This window comes from Hyalella azteca, unplaced genomic scaffold (assembly GCF_000764305.2).
Source record: "Hyalella azteca isolate HAZT.00-mixed unplaced genomic scaffold, Hazt_2.0.2 contig468, whole genome shotgun sequence".
Lineage (NCBI taxonomy): Eukaryota > Metazoa > Arthropoda > Malacostraca > Amphipoda > Hyalellidae > Hyalella > Hyalella azteca.
This window is the reverse complement of record NW_025930816.1, coordinates 184540-209177: the sequence shown is the minus strand read 5'-3', so window position 1 is coordinate 209177 and position 24638 is coordinate 184540. Positions and strand designations below refer to the sequence as shown.

At 35.6% G+C, this 24638-nt stretch overlaps 1 protein-coding gene across 2 annotated transcripts; it reads right to left on the bottom strand.

Annotated features, from left to right (window-relative positions):
- Positions 1-34: 34 nt before the first annotated feature.
- LOC108676542 lies at positions 35-23774 on the bottom strand. Of its 2 annotated transcripts, none has more exons than XM_018164630.2 (9): positions 23665-23774; positions 11540-11634; positions 9317-10840; positions 8875-8929; positions 7998-8163; positions 7205-7372; positions 5749-5894; positions 4039-4191; positions 35-1380 (listed from the first exon to the last, which is right to left on the bottom strand). In XM_018164630.2, exons 1-9 carry the CDS (start codon positions 23674-23676, stop codon positions 1219-1221), a joined length of 2481 nt encoding a protein of 826 aa, XP_018020119.1. In that variant the 5' UTR covers positions 23677-23774; the 3' UTR covers positions 35-1218. The 2 variants fall into 2 exon arrangements, with proteins under 2 accessions (XP_018020119.1, XP_018020117.1); XM_018164628.2 differs by lacking the exon at positions 23665-23774 and adding an exon at positions 12178-12438.
- Between the last annotated feature and the right edge of the window lie 864 nt (positions 23775-24638).

Below are 24638 nucleotides of genomic sequence, written 5' to 3'. Positions count from 1 at the left end.
TTTTAGATAATAAGTGAAAAAATATACAATCAGCCGATTATTTCATGATGAAAATGACAAAAATCAAACATTTTATTGGACACCAGTAAAATATCTGTACAATTTAATAACTAGATTCATGTACAAGTGAGCCTCCAAAAAGGGCCAGATGATGTTAACTATCGTGTAATGTAACTCTGGGTAGTACTCTTAATTGTTAACTGCTGACTAGATTGACGATGGTTTATCATACTGTAAATAATACAAGATAAAAAAACGCTATCGCAGAGAGTATTTGTCCAAGAAATCTAGTTACTTGCCATTTACAGAATCAGAACTTTCAGGCGAAAACCAGTTTCCAGTAATATTATCAGATCAATCAAGAACCCAGTTGTGAGGTCATGAAGTAGAATCTGACTCGAGTCGAATAAATAAATGAGCATGCCTTTCCTTCCATCTAACTGTGGTTTATCGGTTGCTGATAACATTCCGAGTATCGTGGTAGATAGTAAACGGTCGTAGAACGTGCGGCAGTTAGACATACGCGGTTTTTAGATTTATTCTGCTTTCGTTTTAAAATCCATCTTCAATGATTTCAGAGCGCTTAATAACATACTCAAATTCTCGACTAAAAATCCACAATACACACGTAATTTAATAAAAAAAAACACAATAATCGTCTACGAATTACAAAGCTTAAAAATATTTGTTACGTTTAGCTTTCTCTGGTGGGAGCCTGGCTTGAGGTAATAGTCTTATCAAAATAATCAAGTACAATAATTGGTTGAAGATCATAAATGGATATCCCAACCACAGGAGGTGGATGCCGTTAATTCAAAACAACTTTCCTCTCTCAGCACTTACGATTTTATCTATATTAATATATTTCCAAATTCAAATAGTATGGTAATTAATGAAATACCTATGTCATCTTCTAGATACGGAAGAATATTTGACTTTACTTTTGGGTTTGAAACTAAACCCAATAAGCCCATACTTTTGGGTTTGAAACTAAAATAGGTCGATTATCATTGATTAAATCAAACTTGCGATTTGAAAAACTATAGATTTTATCGAAATCTATTCATTTATCGAAACTTAAAAAGGCTGGCTAGAAATTTGAAACTAAAATAGGTTGATTATCATTGATTAAATCAAACTTGTGATTTGAAAGAACTATAGATTTTAGCGAAATCTATTCATGTTTCTGAAAAATAACAGGCTGACTAGAAATTAAATTCATGTTTCTGAAGAAATCTTAATTTTCTCAAGATATCCTCTACGATTTCGAGATTCATTTTGAAGAACTGAGTACGAAGGACGATCAGCTGACGTCTGGTCTGAAGCTCCACCCTGCACGTCACGATGACACGTCGCGACATGCTTCTTCACGTGATGCAGCTGCGAAAATTGCATTAATTTCATCAATAAATGAATAACATTATTCATTATAACATTGTAAATTAAGGTTTTTAAATGTACATGAGTAGAAAAAAAGGCATAGCTTCAAAAATTAAGGGTTTTCACTAATATTGTTAGAGATCACGAAAATGAAATGTGGTGCATCTGCGAAAATTGCATTATTTTCATCAACAAATCCCTTCAAACATTAAGATTTTTTAAGTGTGTATGAGAAGAAAACAGGGCATAGCTGCAGAAATTAATATTTTTCACCAATAATATTTTTTAGAGTACATGAAAATGAAATAAAAAACGAAAATTGCATTATTTTTATCAACAAATGAATACAAACATTAAGGTTTTTTTAGAGAACATGAGAAGAAGGCAAGGGATAGATGCAGAAATTAATGTTTTTTTAATATATCCTAATATTTTTTAATATATAGGTACCAATATCTTTTATAAATCACGAAAATGAAATAAGGTGCAGCTGAGAAAATTGAGTTAATTTCATTAACAAATGAATACAAACATTAAGGTTTTCAAGTGTACATGAGAAAAAAATTAGGCATAGCTGCAAAAATTAATGTTTTTCACTTATATTTTTTAGAGATCATGAAAATGAAATAAGATGCAGCTGAGAAAATTGAATTAGTTTGATAAAAAATTAATAGAAATAATATTTTTTATAGAGCACAAAGAGAAAATAAGGTGCAGCCGGAACAAATATATGACAGTAATAAGTAAATTTGTGAGGGTTATCATGTAAGAGATCTACGAAAATATAAGTTTCCAAGTGCAAACTTGAAACAATAGTTTTTTTTTTAAATTAGAACATATCAAGTTGCCTGACTTACATCCGACCGATTCGACCGTCTGAAAAGCTCGGGCATCAAGTCTTAACAATAAATGAATCGTTTTATTTATTTGATTTACTTATTAGACCAAAAATAAATTGGATTTAGAGCGAAGATAACACGTGGGATTTACTAAAGGTAAGAATTTAGGCTACCTGCTTCAGTGATGGGCCTAAGTTGTAAGTAAACAGAAAACTATAGAAACTCAGGACAGATCTGTTAAATAACAATTATCTATTTCAGGTAATGACTGGAAACAAAAAAAACAAAAATAGATTTTTCAACAAAAATAGATTTAAGAGGTAATGAAGCAGGCAAAATTCATGAACAAGTTAAACTAGAAATCATCAATTTCAGGTAATGACTGGAAGAAATATTTTCTTTAAAATATGCGTTTAAAAATTACTTTTTAAAGACACCACTTCTGAAGAATCCAGTATCTCTGATGTTACACATGTACAATAATTTCTAATTTTTGTTTTCAAACATGAAAAGATAGTAATGTTCAAATTTTTTTAATATATAAAAATTTTCAAAATTTTAAAATTTACTTATTCTGCCAACTCAATCATACATTGTCTCTGACTTTATGCAAGTTTGCAAAATTTTAGATCGATTAGATAGGTATAAATGTGTTAAATATGGATTATAAGATTTGTAGCAGACAAAATTATTTTTAAATTTGTCTTAATATTGAAAACAAATTTCAACTTTTAAAATTATTTATTCTGTCAATTGGCTCATGCATTGTTTCTAACTTTACGCAAGTGTACAAAATTTCATATCAATTGGACAGGTAGAAGTGTGTCAAATATCAATTATAAGATTTGTAGAAGACAAAATGATTTTAAAATTTTTCCTAATATTGAATTTTTTTTTTAATTTTAAAATTAATTATTCTGTCAATTGATTCATGTATTGTCTCCAACTTTAAGCAAGTGTGCTAAATTTCAGATCGATTGGAGAGGTAGAAGTGTGTTAAATATAGATTATAAGATTTGTGGCAGACAAACAAACAACAAGAAGTGAAGTTAAAGAGAAGTATTGTAGAAAAAAAATTAAAAGATAATGAATCAGAAAAATTAATGACCAAATCTGAATGTTCGAACGATAGTGAATGGTCCAGTAACTAGAAATTGATACAGCAACGAACAATTCAATGAAATGGCTCATATCAAATAAATTAGACGTTAAAAAGTTGCTTGAGCGTTATTAAAAAATATTGGTTCAAAACAGACTTAAATGAATTGCAGTAACAAAGTAGAGATGCATGCGAATAAAATGCGAGTGATTGTAACCAATATTTACGATCGACATCAAAAACAATAAGTTAATAAGTTAGCATTCATCCTGATAAACGAAATTCGAAATATAATGTCACTGACGTCATTTCAGCAGATATTAGTCTAAAATTACATGGATTTATTGCGAAGTGCTTTGAAGACCTGTGAGTATTATAACGATAATTTAAATGACGATATTTCATCGTATTTAAATCGGAAGATTTGTTGCTTAGTGCAAGCAGACCCGGGAGTTAATTTCCTCAGATATTGTTATAAGGATCTATTGTTCAGACCTGAGGATTAATTTCATCAGATATTACGTATTAAAAAGATTTATTTGAAAAAGGATTTATTTATTGTTAAAAGGATTTATATTATTATTTGAAAATTTTATTGCAAAGTGTTAAGCAGACCTAAGAGTTAATTTCATCAAATATCGTTAAAAGGATTTATTATTCAGACCTGTGGATTAATTTCATCACATTCTTAAAAGGATTTATTGCTAAGCGTCGTCAGACCTGAGAGTATCGGATGCCACAAGCGTTGCACTGGTAAGGTTTCTCGCCGGTGTGTTGACGAAGATGTCGCTTGTAGTTGCTCTCCTCCACGAACTGACGCTCGCAATACTGGCAGCTGAAACGCGACGATCCCGCGTGATAAAGGCGGTGCACCTGTAATACATTGTATACTTTTATTTGCATATTAATTGAAAAGGAAAAACGTGACGATCCCAAGTGATAAAGGCGGTGAACCTGTAATACATTGTATACTTTTATTTGCATATTAATTGAAAAGGAAAAACGTGACGATCCCGAGTGATAAAGGCGGTGAACCTGTAATAAATTGTTTAATTGTATTTTTTTATATTAATTACAGAGGAAAAAGGAAAAACGTACGAATTAAAGAAAAGAATTTCGAGTGATAAAGGCGGGGCCCCTGTAATAAATTGTTGATATATTTTTTTCATATTATTTGAAGAGGGAAAAGGGAAAACGTGCGAATTAAACATGAGAATCCCGAGTGATAAAGGCGGTGCATTTGTAATAAATTGTTTATATATTTTATTTTCATATTAATTCCTTTGTGCGAATTTAACGCTACGATCCCAAGTGATAAAGGTGGTTCACCTGTAATAAATTGATGATATATTTTATTTTCATATTAATTAAAGAGGAAAAATTAAAAACGTGATAATCCCGAGTGATGAAGCGGTGCACCTGTAATGATTTGTTTATATACTTTATTTTCATATTAATTAAATAAGAAAAAGGAAAAACGTGCGAATTAAACTTGACGATTAAGAGTGATTAAAACGGTGCTCATGCAAGCAACGTTGTTTATTAATTGCTCTAATCGTAGAAAATAAATAAAGTCAGACTTCCTTTATTAACTTCCAACTAAGCATGATGATTTAGAGTGAAAGGGATCCCAGTCAGCGTACTAGTATGGGAAAACGCACAATGTTACGTGATCATGTTAAATCCAGTCACTTGAACAATTTAGAATTATTTTAGGAAAATATAATTAAAATTATAATTCAGTACTCACTGCAGTGAGTGACAGATAGCACATTTTCTCGTCCGTCCGTCCGTGAAGTCACGGACAGACGGACATGACGAGCAAACTAACGCCTTTTTTCCATAAATGAGAAAATGTGCTAAATATGATTTCACTGTCGAGTAAATGGCTCTCATAGCCGAATTACTTGAAATTTAAGAATAACAATTTGAAAATGCACTAAAGAGCGACTGCAATTTTAAGAGAAACTTCACGGATAAAAACAAATTTAAGAAAACATCAAATCGTTAGAGGGTATTTTCTCACGATAATGTTGTTTTTTAGGGAATTTTTTGCGCTAAAAACAAATAATAGCATATGTACATATATAAATAATTCAAGGTAATTTCATTACATTAGGGTCGTATTCTTGTGCGAAATTTCTTGCAGCAGAAAATAATGTCAACAATACATTAATTCGTTCTAGGGTATTTTCGCACACACAAATCTATGATAAAATAAATACCAACACACATTAAATCATTAGAAGGTAATTTGTTTACATTGAGGTCATGCTTGCGTCCAAACGTCTTGCAGCAGAAAATAAATAATAACACACAGTAAATCATCTGAAAGTAATGTCTTTACATAGAGGTCATGTTTGCGTGCGAACGTCTTGCAGCAGAAATGAATAATAACACAAGTAAATCATCTGAAGGTAATTTGTTTACATTGAGGTCATGTTTGCGTGCAAACGTCTTGCAGCAGACGGTGCAGGCGTGAGGTTTGACGGCGACATGGGAGAGCTTGTGGCGCGTTAGATCAGACGACGCAACATATGTTGCGCTGCACTCATCACAGCTGAACAAACGCTCGCCTGCAACACAATATATCATGTTAAATATAAATATATTAGGTATATTTGTTCTATTTAATATCTTCAAGTTCCCTACAAAATATTATATTCAAAATAACTATATTATATTTTTTTCTATTTAATGTCTTCAAGTTCCCTACAAAATATTATTTTTAAAATGTAAGAAAAATAAAATAACTTTATTATAATTTTTATCTTCAGCGTCTTCATTTTCCCTACAAAATATTATATTTGAAATAAAACTAAATAAAATAGGTGTATAATATTTTATATTTAGTTACAGTATCTTTATGTTTCCTACAATACCTTATATTTAAAATAAAAACAAAATAGCTTTATTATATATCTTTTATCTTTAGTATCGTCATGTTCCCAAAAAATATATTTAGAATAAAACAAAATAAAATAACTATATAATATTTCTATCTTATATTTTTTTATTAAAAAAAAATATTATATTTGAAATAAAAACAAAATACATAACTATAATATATTTTTATCTTTAGTGTCTTTATGTTCCCTAAAAAATATTATAGTTAGAAATAAAATAAAATAACTTTTTTATTAGTATCTTTATGTTCCCTACAAAATATTACATATAAATAAGAATAAATAAGAATAAAAAATTGGATAATAAATATAAATTTAGGCGCAAATGAGTTACATACTGAATATGTGTTGCAACGGGTCTCAGTTTAATCAAAGTCTTAGTTTAGAAATTATGGATAACATGTTCATGGAAATTTCAGGAAAATCTTCAAAGAAATTACATAAATAAAGCACAGATATCGGAAACAAGTTGGACGCTCTGGCATATACCAATAAGTGCAGGTTTTTGAACAGATGTTTTCCTAACTAATAGTGATTGATACCAATAACAAATCTAAGTTGATAAACCTAACACTAAGTTAATATGCCTAACACTAAGTTACTATCCCAAACTAATAGCGAGTTAATATCCTCAACTAACTAATAGATGTTTCCCCACAGAAACTTCATAAAAATATAGGACAAGCTCAGGCAAATACCAATAACTGCGGGTTTTGAATAGAATCAATAGATGCATCCCTAACCGTCATGTATCTTGAGATGTCGAGACTGTGGGTTTTGGGTTTTTGTGTTTTCAGCGCATTTTCTCATTTATGGAAAAAAGGCGGTATTGAGCTCGTCATGTCCGTCCGTCCGTCTGTCTGTCCGTCCGTGACTTCACGTTTTCGTCGACGAGAAAATGCGCTCCGTCACTCACTGCAGTGAGTACTGAGTTATATTTTTTGAGATAACTGTGTGTTTTGAATAGATGCATCCCTAACCGTCGTGTATCTTGAGATGACGTTTGAGGGAATGCGCTGCATAGAAGCCAGTGCCGCAGCGCTCACACGTGTAGCGCCGCTCGCCGGTGTGGTACAACATGTGCTTGTCCAGCGTACATTTGCGGCTGAAGCTTTTCTTGCACACTGAGCATACGAACGACCTGATGCCTGCAAATGTTTAATTCAAATTATCACGATTTTTGTCAATATTTCATTGGCAATATGAACGACCGGATGCCTGCGAATGTTTAATTAGAATTATGACGATTTTTGTCAATATTTAATTGGCAATACAAACGACCGGAAGCCTGTCAATGTTCAATTTAAATTTTCATGATTCTTGCCAATAATTAATTGACAATACAAACGAATGGATGCCAGTGAATGATTAATTAAAATTATTACGATTTTTGTAGAATATTTCATTGGCAATACAAACAACCGGATGCCTGTGAATGTTCAATTTAAATTATCACGATTCTTGCCAATAATTAATTGACAATACAAATAACCGGATGCATACTAATGTTTAATTCAAATTATCACGATTTATGTCAATATTTAATTGGCATTCAAGTATTAGTGAAACTCGTCTGAGTAATATGGATACAAGAAACTAAGTTGTGCAATATTCAACAGCGAAACAAAATAAAGCATTTGATAAGATAAAAAAAAAAAAACTGTAGGCAATATTAACAGTGAAGTTTGATATTGTTAAAAACTAATATTACACGAATTTATGACGTGCACAATATAATTCACATACAACCACGATTAAAAACACAAGTCTCACCGGAGTGAAGTCTGAGATGAAGTGTAAGGTTTGATTTTGATGCAAATCTCTTCCCACACACAGCACACAAATTAGATGCTGGAACTGCCTTGGAGGTGCCGTGCCGATGCTTCTTGTGTATCTTCAAATTGTGAAGCGTTGAAAAGCTCAGGCCGCAATCACCGCACTGTAACAAAAAGGTTGACAATCAGCCTATACACACCAGAAAATTTAATTTTTAAATTGAACAGACATAAGAATTTGAATTGTTTTTTCAAATTGTAAAGCACTGAAAAGGAGCAAAAAGATTGAATGGAATGGATTCAATGGAAGTTATTTATTCATTCATTGTTCCATCATTTCATTTTTTCTCATAATTAAATTGAAAACAAGGAACTAGCACATACTTGGTCATTTTCATTTAAAAATTGTAGCTTAGTATTGTTTTCTAGTTAAATAAATAAAAACCCACAAGGATAACGGCATTTTCTATGACAATATTTGTATAGTATTGTTTAACCCTCTACCGCCGTATGTCACTCTCCGGGAACATAACTCTCAACTTAAATTATACGTAAACTATTGAGTGTAGCAGGCTAGCAGCCTGAGTACGTTTGTACGCAACAGAGAACATTTTAACCCTCTATCGCCATATGTCACTCTCCGGGGACATAACTTTCAACTTAAATTATACGTAAACTATTGAGAGTAGCAACCTGAGGACGTTTGTACACAACAGAGAACATTTTAAAGTTGTCGTACGTGGGGGCAACCATCAGTGCAAGTCATTTTGCGCTCACTAGAACGTATCCTTTTTGGGAAGTAGGCTGGTGACAATATTGCTGCGGTTACTCGTGTCAGGCGGTAGAGGGTTAATGATAATGTTTCCACCTTTCACCTCATGAGTCCCAGCTTTGCGGTGAGTGGCAGCTCGATGCGCCAGTAGCACTCGCCTGCATGTTAAGAAATTGGGGAAAACAAACACAGTTCATCAAGAGTCATACATTTGATGAAATCTCTAAGGTAAATAATGCAGGTTAAATTATTATTCATCAAATGTTTGAAATTTGCGTGGAATGTTTACTTTAAAAAATGTGTTTTGTGAATTTTACATAAAATTATCACATGAAAAACCATTTAGGGGAAGATTGATTTGTTTGCTTGAATTGAACAAAGAAACGAAAGTTTAACATAAAAAATTGATAATAAACAAAAAAATTTTTACTCTAATGCAAATTAAGTTAGTTTCATATTGATTATAAATATAACAATGACAGTCCATTAATTAAACAAAAGATAGACGAGAAGCTGGTGATCATAATTATATTGAGAACACAAACCTTGATGAGAACGTCGTGTCACAGTCCGTGCACTTGAACAATTTCTTCATCTTGGTTGAAACAACATTAACCTTGTCTTGAGTTTCAGGACAGATGGATTTGCTTTGGAGGTATGATGGATCATCAATTTCATTTTCTTCAACGCTGGATGAAGCTAAATTATCATGGTCATAGACTGGTGAGGTTGAAGTTTCATTGACTGCTGAAGTACCAGCAATGTCATGGCTTTGGATGCACACTTTTTCAGGCTTAGTTGAAGAAACATCATTTTCATTGGCAGTGCGAAGTTCCAAATCTTGTGATGGATATTTCTTGTGAAAGATCAAATCAATATAATTGTCAGGAGACTTAGGAAGATTGTTCAGATCATTTGATGAAGAAACGTGTGTCTCATTGGTATGAGAGGAAGCCACAGATTCTGAGTTTATTATAAAAAACCTTCTGGAACCACCAGAGGAAGTGTGTAGGTGGGCCGAGGGACTAGAGAACACTTCAGATGTAGAAAAATTATCCAGAGCTGTTGAGGCATTAAGTTCATTCTTAAAAGCAAAGGAAATATAGTTGGGCATATTTTTAGAAGAAATTTCAGGAGGCAGAGTGGCATTAGATGACAAAAAATTAATTGGTGCTTTAATAACAGGGCGAGCATTATTCATTATGCCAGCTCCAAGTTTAAATGATGTTTTGATCTTTGAGTTAGTGTTTTTGCTCTCCTTCACAACACTGTACATTTCCGGTGTATTAGATACACACAATGCTGAATTGGTTGATGAAACATTCTTGAAATTCAACACAGCTACTTCATTATCACTGAGCAGCTCTGCTGAGCTTACACCGTTGTTCACAAGGAGATTAGAAGGGATTGTGGGTAAATTGTTTAAATTGCCAATTTTCCTTGATGATGTGAAATTACTTTCAGTACTACAGTTTCTGAAGGCATCTTTGCACACAGTAGGAAAATAATGCACTTTGGTGGTGTAGATACCAGAAATATTAGAAGATTCTATTTCATCTTTTTCAGAGTCCTGACTAATGATGGCAGTGCTAGGGCAATCCACGTTATTTAATAAGGTCTTATTGTACAATGAGTTGTCAATGTTACTTATAGTTGAGGGAATAATAGAACAAGCTGAATAATTGGATTCTGTTTGAATTTGACCTTGAGAGATATAACAGTAATTTGAATTGTGGTTTGCCTCATTTTCATTCCTTAAAGTGCATATGGAAGAAGGTTCTTTGCGTAATGTGGATTTACCAAACAATCTACTTTGTGGAATGATTGAAGAGATATTTAAATCATTTGCCAAAACATTTGAAGGAACAGTGTCAAAAAGAAGCATGGCATCCAAGTTAGTGGCACTAAGTCTTTCACGGTTCAATATTATTCTGGGGTTGATGTCAATTATTTTAGTTATTGTTTTTCCAATTGAAATTGTAGCATCACTTGAACCTTCAACAGGGGTTGCTGCATGCACACACTTGACATCTGTAATCAGACTGTCATTGTTTCTATGAATATCTTGCCTGCACAGAAAATTACCAAAGTGTAAGTGCTCATGTAATTACATAATAATTGAACAAAAAACAATGTATATTACAACACTTCTCTTTAACTTTCACTTCTTGTTGATAGTTTGTCTGCTACAAATCTTACAATCGATATTTAACACACTTCTACCAATCCAATCAATCTGAAATTTTGCACACTTGCCATTGTCTCTGATTTTTATTCAGAGACAATGCACAAATGAATTGACCGAATAAATAATTTTATAAATTGATTTTGTTAATTTAAAAAAATTGTAAAATAATTTTTTTTTATATTAAAAAAAATGTTCATTGTACATTAGTAACATCAGAGACACAGGCCTCTTTGAAAAAAGTGTTGTCTTTAAAAAGTAATTTTTAAACACATATTATTTAAATTAAAAAGAAAGAAGTTTATACTCAAATGAATAATGTCATCGTTATGAGCGACATAGATAGGCTTTTACCTATGAATCATAATACAACTAAAATTAGGCTATAAAATAATAACATAAACAATAACTTAAAAATATAACTCAGTACTCACTGCAGTGACTGACAGAGAGCGCATTTTCTCGTCAACGAAAACGTGAAGTCACGGATGGACGGACAGATGGACATGGCAAGCACAATAGTGCATTTTTTCCATCAATGAGAAAATGCACTAAAAAGAGCATAATAAATATAATTTCTCACTTGAATGTTTCTGAAGAACATTCTATGTGTGATGGTCCTGCTGGTGCTGTCACACCTTCAACATCATGTGTGTTGATACATGCGTCACATTTCACCTGAGAAGGCAAATAAATATATTTCAGGACAATATGATAACCAATTCATATTTTTATTCAAATGATATCACTTATAAGAAAAAATTAGTGAACAGAGCAATTTCACAATAAATGAGTATATATAATCTCTCAAAAATTGCTTGATTAAATACTCAATTTAACTTGTGATGAAATATATAATAGAGTCAAAATGGATCAGATAGTGAAGAATTGAGGGTACATTTGATCAAGTCAATGGCAATGTCAGCATTTTCTGTCTCCTATGAATATAGATACTTATTTTCTTATTACGAATATTGCATACTGCAAGAACAATAGAATTTGTAAGTAATTTGTGCTGATTATTGTGATCAAGTCAAATTAAATTAAATACATTAATTAATTTAATTATTAAATGTAATGCTCATGATTACACTGAAGAAAAATTGGCATGAAAATCATCTCCTAGATACAACATAATATCTTAATCTGGAAAAGGCTTTTTTGGGCATTCTCAAAACAGCACAACTCTTTTCAGTAACAATTAAATGTGCTTTTCATTACCTTTTTTGATAATTCAATGATATGGTCTTCAAGATGTTTTTTTAACAACATCCAATGTGAAAATGTATTATTTACATTACAAAAATTACATGTTAAATCTAAATTCAACAAACATTTTGATCCAGAAATGGATTCTAATTCCAAGAAATTGTTTTCTCTGATGTTCATAACAAATCAACAGATTAAAATAAAACTTCTTAGCCAAAATATGATTTTGTATTTAGCATGAACTATGGAGTTGGTTGAACTGGAGCTTCTGAAAAAGTATATAAAAAACACAGATGAAAACATGAAGTACCTATAGATAAATCAAACCAGTCTAATGTTAGTCTCATCTGCCAAAAATCATATAATGACAATATTTACAAGGTATTAAGAAAACATGCTTTGCCATTTTTTTACCCCAAAAGGCAGCTCTAATATTGCTAGAAAACTTCGAAAAAACACACACACAACAAATGCTCAAAGGCAAAGTGCTCACTGCAGTGAGTGACAGCGCAAGCGTTTTCTTGTCTGTCCGTCCGTGAAATCACGGACAGACATACATGAGGAGCACAATAGCACCTTTTTTCCATAAATGAGAAAATGCGTTAAAAAGAGGCATACTGTTCAGTGGATTTTAAAACCAGCAATTACAAGTATGTCTTACGGGTCAACTAATTATAGCTACTTAAAACTGTCAGACTAATCTACATGTGCCAATGGTTCAGTATGATAGATACTACCATTGTCATACTTCAGCAGCAAAGTATGGGATAACATTATCAATGAACTGAAAAGCAAATGCAATTAGCAATTTCATTAATTTTCAAGTCTGGGTCTTTGACACTGGAATAAGTGGAAATTATTAAGCTTTTACTTATCAGTAATAGGTGGTCTAGTGTCTCAACAAATAACCAAGCTATTAACTATTGATCCTTTTAAAAAAATAAACATGAGTTAAATACAAGTGTATATAAAAGTAATAAATTAGAATTAGATGACAGAATAAATTGTTTAAACACAGGTGTTTAATGACCAGAGAATTAATTAATTTAAATTTTTGTGGTCAAACAATTTTTCAGATGATGTTAGTTGATAAAAATGTAGGTTTATGGAAGGAATTTTAATTGATTAATAATGTTTTTGAATGTAAAAGCACTCATTTTAAGTAATAAATCATTGAAGCTGAAATTTTTGTGCAAATAAGTACATGATACACGTAAATATGATGCAACATGAAAATTTGGAACCATGAAAATAATTTAAGAACAATCTCAAAAATCAGAAAATGCAGTAGTAGTTCTGATATGGATAGCTGGAGACCAATCAGTAGAGATAAGGGCTAAAGCTATCGTCCGTCGTACAATGTCAGGCCGCAGCATGATGACGACGCTCGTGGGCTCCTCTAGCATTGTGGGCGCCAGAAACATATTAGTTGAAATTAAAAATGAGGTAACTGCATTTAAAATTATATCCTGGGTGACATCAGTAAAAGGGCCTCCCCCAAGCAGGTTCTTTGAATTGACTGGAACATTAAGCACAGCTAATGTGTTAGAAAGATTAGTAGGGGCAGGGGCATGGATAGGACAATTCAGCAGCAGGTGATGAATGGTTTCTGGTGTCTCCACAGCCAGTACAATTTTTATTTGAAGGCCCATAGCCAATTGCCCACTTTCTCCTTGATTAAGCTAATGCAGAGGCCCTTCTTGAATTTCTGATATTTTTCAGCCAGGAACTTTTCCATTTTGACCATAATCTTAAAATTGAACTGTCTTGCCAGTTTCTCGTTCAAGATGGCAGTTAAGGTGTCCATAGATTGAGGCCTGTAAATAATGTAAGAAGTAAATGCATGCATCAAAGTGAATGTGCACAAAGAGATTTAAAATGTTTTTACACAAATTTGGATTCTGTTTTGAACAAAAAAAGTGAGCTGTTAACTGTGATCAAAAACGAGTGCATTGACATTATTTGTATTACAGAAACACTCTCTAAAAATCTCGGGGGGAAAATTGTACCTGTTGAATTTCAGTTGCCAGGTTTTAATTGTTTTCATAACTTAAATGAAGAGCAGTGCAGTAGAGGTGTAGCTTTGTGGGTTAGAACCTCTTATGGGGCTCAGCAAGTTAAATTATCTGCAGAACGTCAATCAGCTAGAGAATCAGTGTGGTGCGAACTTTCTCTCAAAGGCAAAGATAGCCTCCTCATGGGCGCCATGTATAGATCACCAAACAGTTCCTCTGATAATGATAAAGTACTAAACAGTCTTTTACCAAGCATGACTTTCCGTAGCTCCCACATGTTGATCGTTAGTGATTTTAATCATCCAGAACTAGACTGGACAGAAGGATCCTCTCCAAAGGATGGAATCACCAAGCATCCTTGTTTATGGAGTATGTGAGAGACTCCTTGCTAGTCCAGCATGTTACCAAGATAACCCATTATAGGAGTAAACAGACTCCCAATATTCTAGCCCAGGTGTGTTTACTAGTGATGAATCAATGTTAGATGAGCTTCTTCACGAGGCTCCATTGGGCAAAAGCCATCACCAATCATTGTGTTTTAGTCTGAAGTGCTGTACAGAGAAGACACCTTGGAAGCGTGATCATTTGAATTTAGCAAAAGGCGACTATGATAAACTCCGTGAAGCAGTGAATGCAGTGAATATTTTGAACTGCATTAAGGACATGGATGTGGCTGAGTCATGGTCATTTCTTAAGGACACGGTTATGTCTGCAGTTGATGAGTGTGTACCTAAAATTAAGTTTGGTGGAGCCAAAAAAAAAAAACACAGTGGATGAATACCTAGTACAGTTCTAGCTAAGCTGAAAAAAAAGAAGGAAGCCTACCAGCATTATTTACAGACTCATAGCGATGGTGATTATAACCTATACGCAAGAGCTCAAAATCAAGTTAAAGAAAGCTGTTGCACCGCAGTAAAAACCATCGAAAAAAATATTGCTAAAAATGCAAAAAAGAACCAGAAAGCCTTCTTTTTGTACGCTAGCTCAAAGTGCAAGATGAAGAACGGTATTTCTGATTTGAAAGTAGATAAACGAAAGATATTCTCTGATGAGGGCAAGGCTAAAGTTCTTAATCAGTTTTTCAGTAGCGTATTCACTGAAGAGGACTTGAACAGTATTCCAGCAATGGAGGAGCGCCCAGTCAGCTCTAAATTAACAAGTTTTGAAATACAAGAAGAATAGGTTCTCAAGCGCCTTATCGCTGTAAATCCAAACAAGTCATGTGGACCAGACGGCTTCCACCACAGATTACTCAAAGAGTTAGCAACTTTCCTAGCCGGCCCTTTGACATCATTTTTTTAAAAAACTTTGAACAAAGGGATCTTGCTGGCTGACTGGAAAGAAGCTCAAGTAACACCATTATTCAAGAAAGGTGACAAAAGCTGCCCGGGCAACTATCGCCCTGTCAGTTTGAAAAGTGTTGTTTGCAAGGTAATGGAATCTGTTGTGAGGGATTGATTGATAGATCATTTGACTGCTAATAATCTCCTATCAGACTGTCAACATGGCTTTATTGCCAGGAGATCCTGCACCACTAACCTCTTGTCTACTCTGAACAAATGGACCAGCCTGCTGGACGAAAGTGAGCCAGTAGATGCAGTGTACCTCGATTTTGCCAAGGCATTTGACAGTGTCCCACATGAGTGGCTGCTGCTGAAATTGCAGTCTTTGGGAATTGACAGCAATGTACTCAAATGGATCAGAGATTTTCTAGTAGGGAGACGCCAATGTGTCAGTATTAATGGTTCCGTATCAGACTGGGCTCCAGTGCGCAGTGGCATGCCAAAAGGAAGCATTTTCGGGCCTGTTTTATTCATTGCATTTATAAACGTTCTGCCAGAAGCTGTGTCTAGCGAGTGCTCGATGTATGCTGACGACACAAAATTTTGTAATACAGTGAATAATATGTCATAAAAGTACAGTTACAAGGTGATCTTGACAGGCTGGTTGACTGGGCTGATAAGTGGCAGCTGCATTTTAACACTGACAAATGTAAAGTAATCCACCTTGGCAAGAACAATGAACAGCAAGATTACAGTATGAGAAGACACGGTTGCAACGACAGAGTGATGATGTCAAAGTCGACAATGGAAAAAGATTTAGGAGTTAATATCGACTACGTGTTGAAATCCTCTAAGCATATTAAAGGTCAAGTTAATAAAGCCAATAAATGACTTGGACTGATCAGACACTCTTAAGAGTTCCTAGATACAGAAGCGATGAAGCAGTTGTTTGTTGCTGTCGTACGCCCAAACCAGGAGTTTGAAACGTCGTGTGGTCACCGAAGCTTGAAAAGGACAAAAATTTAATAGAGAGTGTTCAAAAACCTGCAACAAGGATAATTCCGGGCTTGAAAGGCAAGTCCTATGAGGATAGATTAAAGATTATGAAGCTTCCAAGCCTCAGTTATCGACGTCTGCATGGGGAACTCATTGAAGCATACAAGTATACCTACTCATGACTTATAAAAGGATTACTAGAATTTGAAACAAGAACCAACACCAGGGGCCACAGCTATAAACTAAAAAAACTGCGTTGTAACACATCCATGCAACAACATTTCTTATGAATTTCAACAACATTTCTTATTTCGCTCCAAGTATGAACGCCTTCAAGAAAAGACTGGACAAAGCTATGCAGGATCATATGTTCAGTCTTAAAATGCCTAGCAAATTACGGACGAGGCAATAAGTTCAGCAGCTATCTCAATCAATCGTCAGTTATGGAAAGATCGGGTTGCAAAGGCCAGATCCCTTGTGAATCAAGTCACAAAAAATTCAAGAATTGGCAACAGGCCATGGACCTATTTCTTCAGTGCCAACACTTCTATTCTATTCTATTAAGGTGCAGTACTGCAGGGAATGTGCTTCTGCTGCTACCTGGTCTGCCACCATGTTGCTCCCAATGCCCTTCTGCCCAGGGATGTAGTGCAGGAATATTTCATTATTAAAAGCTGTCTGGTCTTCTATTTTTGATCAGTAAAATGGATGAATGGAAGTCAGTAAGGGTAACAAGTATTTCAGCAAGAGAAAGATTCTTTAGTGACCAGTCAAGAGCCCCGTTTATTGCAAACAGCTCCAACTCTACTTCCTCTAACTCAGGACGTAGTCTTCAGTTGAGCAGAATAGAATAGAATATAAGTGTCGGCATTGAAGAAAATAGGCCCATGGCCTGTTGCAGATTCTTGAATTTTTTGTGACTTGATTCACAAGGGATCTGGCCTTTGGAACCCGATCTTTCCATAACTGACAAATTTATTGAGTAAAATGCCTCTGAAAGGAGGTGGAATGCTGCAGATGTTGAAGGAACTGGTTGAAGGATACGTGATCCACATGTGTAAGCAGCAGTGTGATAGGAATACTTGACAGCACCAGGGCTTGATAAATTTGTTGCGCAGCCTGTGAGGTGGTCGATGATACTGAAGAAAGGGAGAAGTCTGTTAGCAGATGTTTGTTGGTGTGTAACCATGCAGGCTTTGGAGACATCACAGGAGATGTGAGTAACCTTGAAATGGTGATCAATAGGGAGAAGATGGATTTAGCATTGGGTACAAAAGAAGTAGGGTAAGGCGTTCCATATTGAGCAGCCTGTGGGTGGTTGTTGTGGAACAATTCTATGACAGGCAACAAAGGCAGCTGAATAAGTTGCAGGTAATATTTAAAAATTATTTCACTCATATGAATGGCCAATGGGAGAAGGTTTGCTTCTATTTTCATTGATTACACAGGGGTAGTTTTTCTAAAGCCTAAGGCTATTCTGATGCAGGTGCTTAGGATGAATATCAGTTAGGCAAGGATAGTGGGGCTGCAGAGGAAGAGAGCAGCAGCATAATCCAGCCAACTTCTGATCATTACTTTATACTGTTTCAAAATGAGTGCTTGGTTAGATCCCCAATGTCTGCTGGAACTGCTCATCCAAGGGGATGTATGTGAGATTGAGAGAGTTCATATGAGGTTCCCATTGCAACTGTGGAGCGTCAAGAACTAGACTCCTGCCTCTCGAAATGAACCAGGACAGACGAAATGAGATGAGAAAATTCCGGGAAAAAATAGCGGGACAGAGGGTAAAATTTGTCCCGGAATAAACGTATGAACCGAGACAAGACTTCGGTCCCGGACTTTAAAGCTTGTGTCCCGGTAAATTATGAACCGGGACGAGACAGACAGATTTGAAACGAGACATAACGAGACGAGACAAGATTTGTCTTAATTATTCAAGACAAAAACAAATTTTTCGATTATGATAAGAATCATTTCGAAAACATGGGTTGAAGAATGACAAGTTAGCCCTTTATTACCAATAGACAGTTTCCAGTTAAATTGAGTTAATTGCAGATTTAGCAAAATTTGTCTGACTAACTGACATTGCAGTTAATTGTGGTCCGACAAACATCGCAAACCTGTCGATGTAAGGCTGAGTAGTATTGAGTAAAAAATGTTGCTCTCAAGTCTTAAGTAAGGCTTCTGTTACGTATATTCGTGTGTTGAAGGATTGAATACACGATTTTTCGTTTTCCTTTTCTTTGTAAAATTGGTTTTTGTAAACAAACAATATACAAAGGTAAAAATGGTTACATAAAATTAGTATTGCACATAAGGTATGATCAAGGAGTAAAATAATTTATTTTGAACATATATGTAATGATGTATAACACGATAAAAGTCAAATATACACGTTACACGGATCTTCAGAATTAAAACGCACGTACCAAACATTTCCTTCTTTACAGTTTAGAGCCAACACCGCAACTGAAACTCTAGATGCCTTTAAGGGGACCGACCTAGCTAAAATTGTCAATTTTGGCGTTTTTTGGTTTTTGTGCTCATCTGAAAGCTGGAATTCTGCTCTTTCCAATGGTACCACTGCCATCTCTCTACGTGAATATTTACGTTCATGACGTCTCTTTAAAGGGAATCCCCTTTTTAGCCGTTTTCTATGAATTTCACGTTTTCTATCAATTTTTTCGAAAAATACATAAGAGCAAAATGTTTTTATTTTTACCTTTTACGTATGTATGTGAAGTTTCATGACAATCGGATAATAACTGTAGAAGTTTTCGTTTTGCTAGGTCGGTCCCCTTAAGACCGAACTAAAGTAAAATGTCAGTGACACGTATGCATCAGGCGTACGAAATATACACAATAGAAGTGCATTTGAGAACCCAGAATTCAACAGCTTTGATGGCACTTTATGGTAAACGTACGAGTACGAGTCGAGTTCACTACGCGTTCGGAACGAGTTCAGGCGCCATGGAGGGCATAGGGAGTAGGGACGCAGTGTCTAGATTAGTAGGCCAATTAGTAGACAGTGTAGTGGAGTCCTGGTAAGATATTCCTAATAATATTAAAGCTAGTTTTAGATTATCTCTACCTTTAGTAAAATTTTGTGCTACTCCTCCAGGAAATCTTCACAATTGCGCAGTTTCCAGAATTGTTATTAAATGCTTGTTTAACGTTATTTAGAAAGGATACACATGGATATTTCGAGTTCTTTTTTGAAGATCAAACTATTATATTTTTTCCAACTTAAATTTTGTTGTATCTTAAAATGTTGTTGATATTTCTTTCCAAACTTTTTGTTTAAGGAGATTGATTAAGGCAAGGTCGATGAATCTGATTCTGTGATTGAGCTGGAGGCCAATCAAAGTCTGTCCAGTCATCTGATGTCACCAGCTACAGATAGTATGGCCTCCTCCAAACCATAGAACACAATTTTTGGAAAAAACGTGTTTTTCCATTTTTTTTGCCTGTCAATATTAAGTACCATATTAAACCACAACAATTATTCGCAGCAAAAATCATTTCAATTGCCAAGCTCCAATCAGAATAGTAAAAGGATACGTCTCAAGTTATTATATAAATGCAGAGGTGGGCAGTAGTGCGCTACATGTAGCAGCCGCTACATTTTCAGTGGCGGTAGCGTCGCTACATTTAAGCAATTGTAGCGGTAGCGCCCGCTACATTTCTAAGTAGCGATACGAGGTTTTGCCGGTGCAGCGCTACCGCTACATTTATAGATAAAGATTTTAGATTTTACTTAATAGTATTAAATATTATTTAAAAACCAGCATAATACATACCAGTAATACAAATTACAGAATAAAACTGTACGAAAGATTTCGGTGTAATGTTGTCAACCTCAGCCTATTACTAGTGTCAACATGTTAGTTGTTAGTCCAGAGGTGGGCAGTAGCATGCTACATGTAGCGGCGCTACATTTAAGCAATTGTAGTGGTAGCCCCGCTACATTTAGAGCATGTAGCCGTAGCGGCCGCTACATTTCAAAGTAGCGCTGTCCAGCTCTGTATAATTGCATGATGGTAAGACAAAGTTTACACCACATCAATAATTGATTCGTCTCGTTAAATGGCTATAAATTCCAGGAAATTTTAAGCTACCTATTTTAACCGGGATGTCTCGTCTTGTCTTGGTATCATCCCGGAATTGCTATGGAGGGCCACTGTGCAGAGTGGATGAATATTGCAAGATCGTTGGCGATGCTTCAGAAGCAAAATTTATGCCTTCAGATCTTGCCAACACATTTAGATTGAAATTCTTGCATTTAATATATTTGTCAGTCTTCGGCAACTATTTAAAAAAAAGTAAGGTTTCCGATATGTTGATGGATCAGGATGCAGTGAAGCTTGCCCGGAAATCAGTTACGATGAGTTCCCGCCAAAAAAATGTAAACATCAAGCTTACGATTACGTAGTTGCGGTCACATTGCATTAATCACATGTTCAGTTGACACTTGCTGTACAATCGGACTGTTTTTAGGGTAAAATTAGTTATTTGGAGTAACACGTGCATGCAACCTTGTAAATAAGTTCGTGGCTTGTAAATAGTTTTTCATTACTCAGCGTAAATGGCTTTTAATTAAAAATTACCCGGCGACGCTTAGGGGCTTAAAAACCCATATATTGGTGATGCTGCATCCACCCTCTGCACCCTGGACGGAGGGCTGAAAATAGTCCCGGTTTTTATTGCGAACCAGGACAGAACCTGTTGTCTTGTCTCGTCTCATCTCGGATAAAAAAAAAAAACAAATGCAGGAGTCTATCAAGAACAACCCATAGATTTAGAGGCAAACCCAGCTTTGAGCCCAACCAATTAACTGTTAGAGTTGCAATTTAATTATACTAGTGGCATTGTTCATGTCTGGACTACTGGTGAAGAAGGTGATGTCATCTGCACAGTCAGCAGTTGACACACCTGGCAGGCTGGCAATGAAAGGAGATCTCTTATCATGACATTGAATAGAAGTTGATAGAAAATGGCCCCTTGAGAAACCGCAGACTGAATTGTTTTCATTTATGAAGTCTCACCCTCGAACAGCACCTAAAAGCATTGATAATTTAAATAGGCATGCATCCTTTGCAGCATTGTCCCATGCAAACCACATTGACTAAGTTTGTTCAACAGTCCTGTGAGCCAGACTTCATCAAAGGCTGGAGTGAACTCAGTGAAGTTGCAAAAGGCCATCAAGAGAATGGATTTGGTCATCAGAGCAGCTGAAATAATAGCAGACTCCAGTCTGGCGTCCTGGTCTTTTGCAGCAATATGGCGTCGGAAACCTCCCCGAGTTGAGCAGTAGGAGTTTGTTTGCTCCAGGAAGAAACCCAGACATTTATTTATTGACTCAATAAGTTTTCCCGTGCATGATGACAAGAATATGGGTCTGAAGGATGAAACAGAGGTTAGTGTTTTATTAGCTTTAGGTAAAGGCACTATTAGGGAAATATTCCAGGCTGCTGGGACTGCCCACAGAGTGAGGCTTCAAGGAAGCAATGGTTGAAGTCTGCTAGCAGCCTAGCTTGATATTCTGTCATCAAGTGGAATAGATATTCATTGTGAACCTGGTCTGAGCGGGACTGAGCCTGGTGAAGTTTTTTTCAAGGTGTTCAAGACCTTTGTTTAACTCGTAGAGCCTGATTGGCTCTAATGCTATCATTACTCACTACTCAGTATGACAAGCAAAAGATAAGGAGATGAGCTGGAGGATGTTCAATTTGTTCATAGTGAGTTGCAGGAGCCTCTACTTTGGAGTTTGGATAAGTGGCCAGAGAGGACAGAATTGTTGACAATAAAGGGTAGCAATTTGTGGCTAAATGGAGTTTGAAGGCTTTTATTTATTTTCCACAATAGTTTTTTTAGGGGAGTGGCAGAGTGCGAGTGTCTGAGCCTCTGAGGTAACAGTGTTGCAAAAGTTTATTCATGACCATGAGTGATGAGTCCAGTTTGGCTCTTTTCACCTCCCATTTGACTCTTGGCCTCTTGCTTCAGCTTGTTGGTAGGCAATGGGAACAGAGGGAGCTCAGGGAGATAGGCAAGAGAGGTGGGCTTTCTTAGCTGCTCTATTGGTAGTCATGGCTTTGGAACATTACAGTACAATACCAATAGGAGTGGCCGAGTGGGACTGCAGGACCAGGAGTGTGTGGGTAACTCTGGCTAACAGTAAATCTGCTTTGCACAACACAGCCACTGCTTCACAAGTTCACAGAGCCAGAGCACAACTGGCAAAAGTGCAACAGGCCCTACCACAACACTGCAACAGAGGCGCAGCCTCGCAGGTTAAGTTAGTTAGGTTACATTAGGAGTAGCCTGTTGCACTTGCAGACTGCTCACTGCAGTAGGGCCTGTTCTGCTCTGGCGAGTCTGGCCTATATGCACTCTGGCCTGTGAGGCTGTGTGTGACCCTGTGTCCTGTGACTGAACGGCTCTGTTGTGGTGGGCCTGTGGGGCGGGCGTGGAGGATTCGTGTCAAAAGCCGTGAAGATGCCCGGCTGCATTATGCTCAGGAAGGTATATAAATCGCACTGTGGACTAGGGCTATGCTGACCTCTAGCTATCCATAATCCACCCAACCCACATGCCTCCAATTTCCAAAGACAAAGTTCCTCAGTGGATGAAGTAGGTAGGCCTATCTCACTCGGAGTAAACATATAGAGCTCCACAGTCCACAGAAGTTGGCTATCAAATTAATTATTGTTGCTTTCAATGTTAAATTTTTGCTATTGTGAAAATCTATTTTGACTCAAAAGAGCTGCTTAGTGCTGACAACTGACGGTATTATGGTAAACTAGCACTCTAAGAAAATGTAGAGCGCACAAATAAATTGCTGGGATAAAAAAATGATCCAACATAAATTAGACTCAAGTCACTCAAGTTGGGTGGATAGCTAGTAAGCTAGAGGTCAGCATAGTGACTCAACAAACTCCAAAAATGCAAAATAATGAAATCTCACAGCCTCACAGATATCATCATTCATCAATGATGATACTTGTGAAGTTGTGATGATTCATCATCAATTCATCATGGACCTTCGTCACCTTCCTATGTCAGAACATTGAGAACAAGCAGAATTAAATGCTCTGTAGTAACTGGTACCTATTTGAAATTGGACCTACAAAAACAATTAAACAAGCATTGCTCAATTAAACATTGAGCAATTCATTGGCCGGCCCAGTGGCTGACGGAGTACGTACCAGGATGAGCATTGCAGACTTGCAGTAGAGACGTGCGGGTTCGATCTCATCTCTGTGCGACAGTATCGGCGACAGGCATATGGCCTAATAACGCTGAAACCGATATATTATTATTATTGTAATCTGGAATATTTTATAATTGGAATATTTTTTTATGGAATAACGCCAACTGCAGGTTCAATTAGTAAGTGACCTGTTCATATAGGGCAGGCTATCCTACAACTGAACAGTCTGCATAAAATTAAGGACATGATTAATTAATAACAATGCGCCCTTCAAAGAATATTCACAAATTTCCACGTCGCTTGCTTTGTTTTTTATTAAAATGTTAAACCAAAATTTTTGAGCAAGTGCTCCGATCATCACTCACTCAATTCTGAACAGTTGTACATGGGTCATGGAATATGAGCAGTTGAGCACATAGCGTTTTTATTGAAACAACTCTCAGAAGATTAAATTATACAAAGATAGGTCAATCTGGGATACGTTATATGATTTTTTTATAAAAAAATGCCCAACCTAACTTGAAAGTTTCGTCATTACGAGCTTCAATAACCAAGAACCGCAAGAATATCCCATAATACCTGACAGGAGCAACCAAGGCTATTACTACCTACGCTTAAAACTTCATGCAGATAGTCAGAAATGATGTTTACGAGCAGTAACAAATTGAGTTTGTCAGCTTTCGCCTGTCGAGTTCGGTAAAACGTCCAACAGTCGTCCACTGTGCGAATTCAGGACGAAATCTTGATATAACTTTTTTTTTAAGTTATTTCTTTTTACCTCATGAAAATTTGTACTTTCCTGTACATATAACGAAAAATCTTTGCAAACGTATCGAAGAAACTAAGAAATAAAAGTTACTTTTCAGGTTAGAATTCCTTTATATTTTGTTTTTTGATTACTTAACTCATTACGGCAGAATTAACGGGATGACATCTTATTTCCATATAACAACATTAATGCCAAAACTA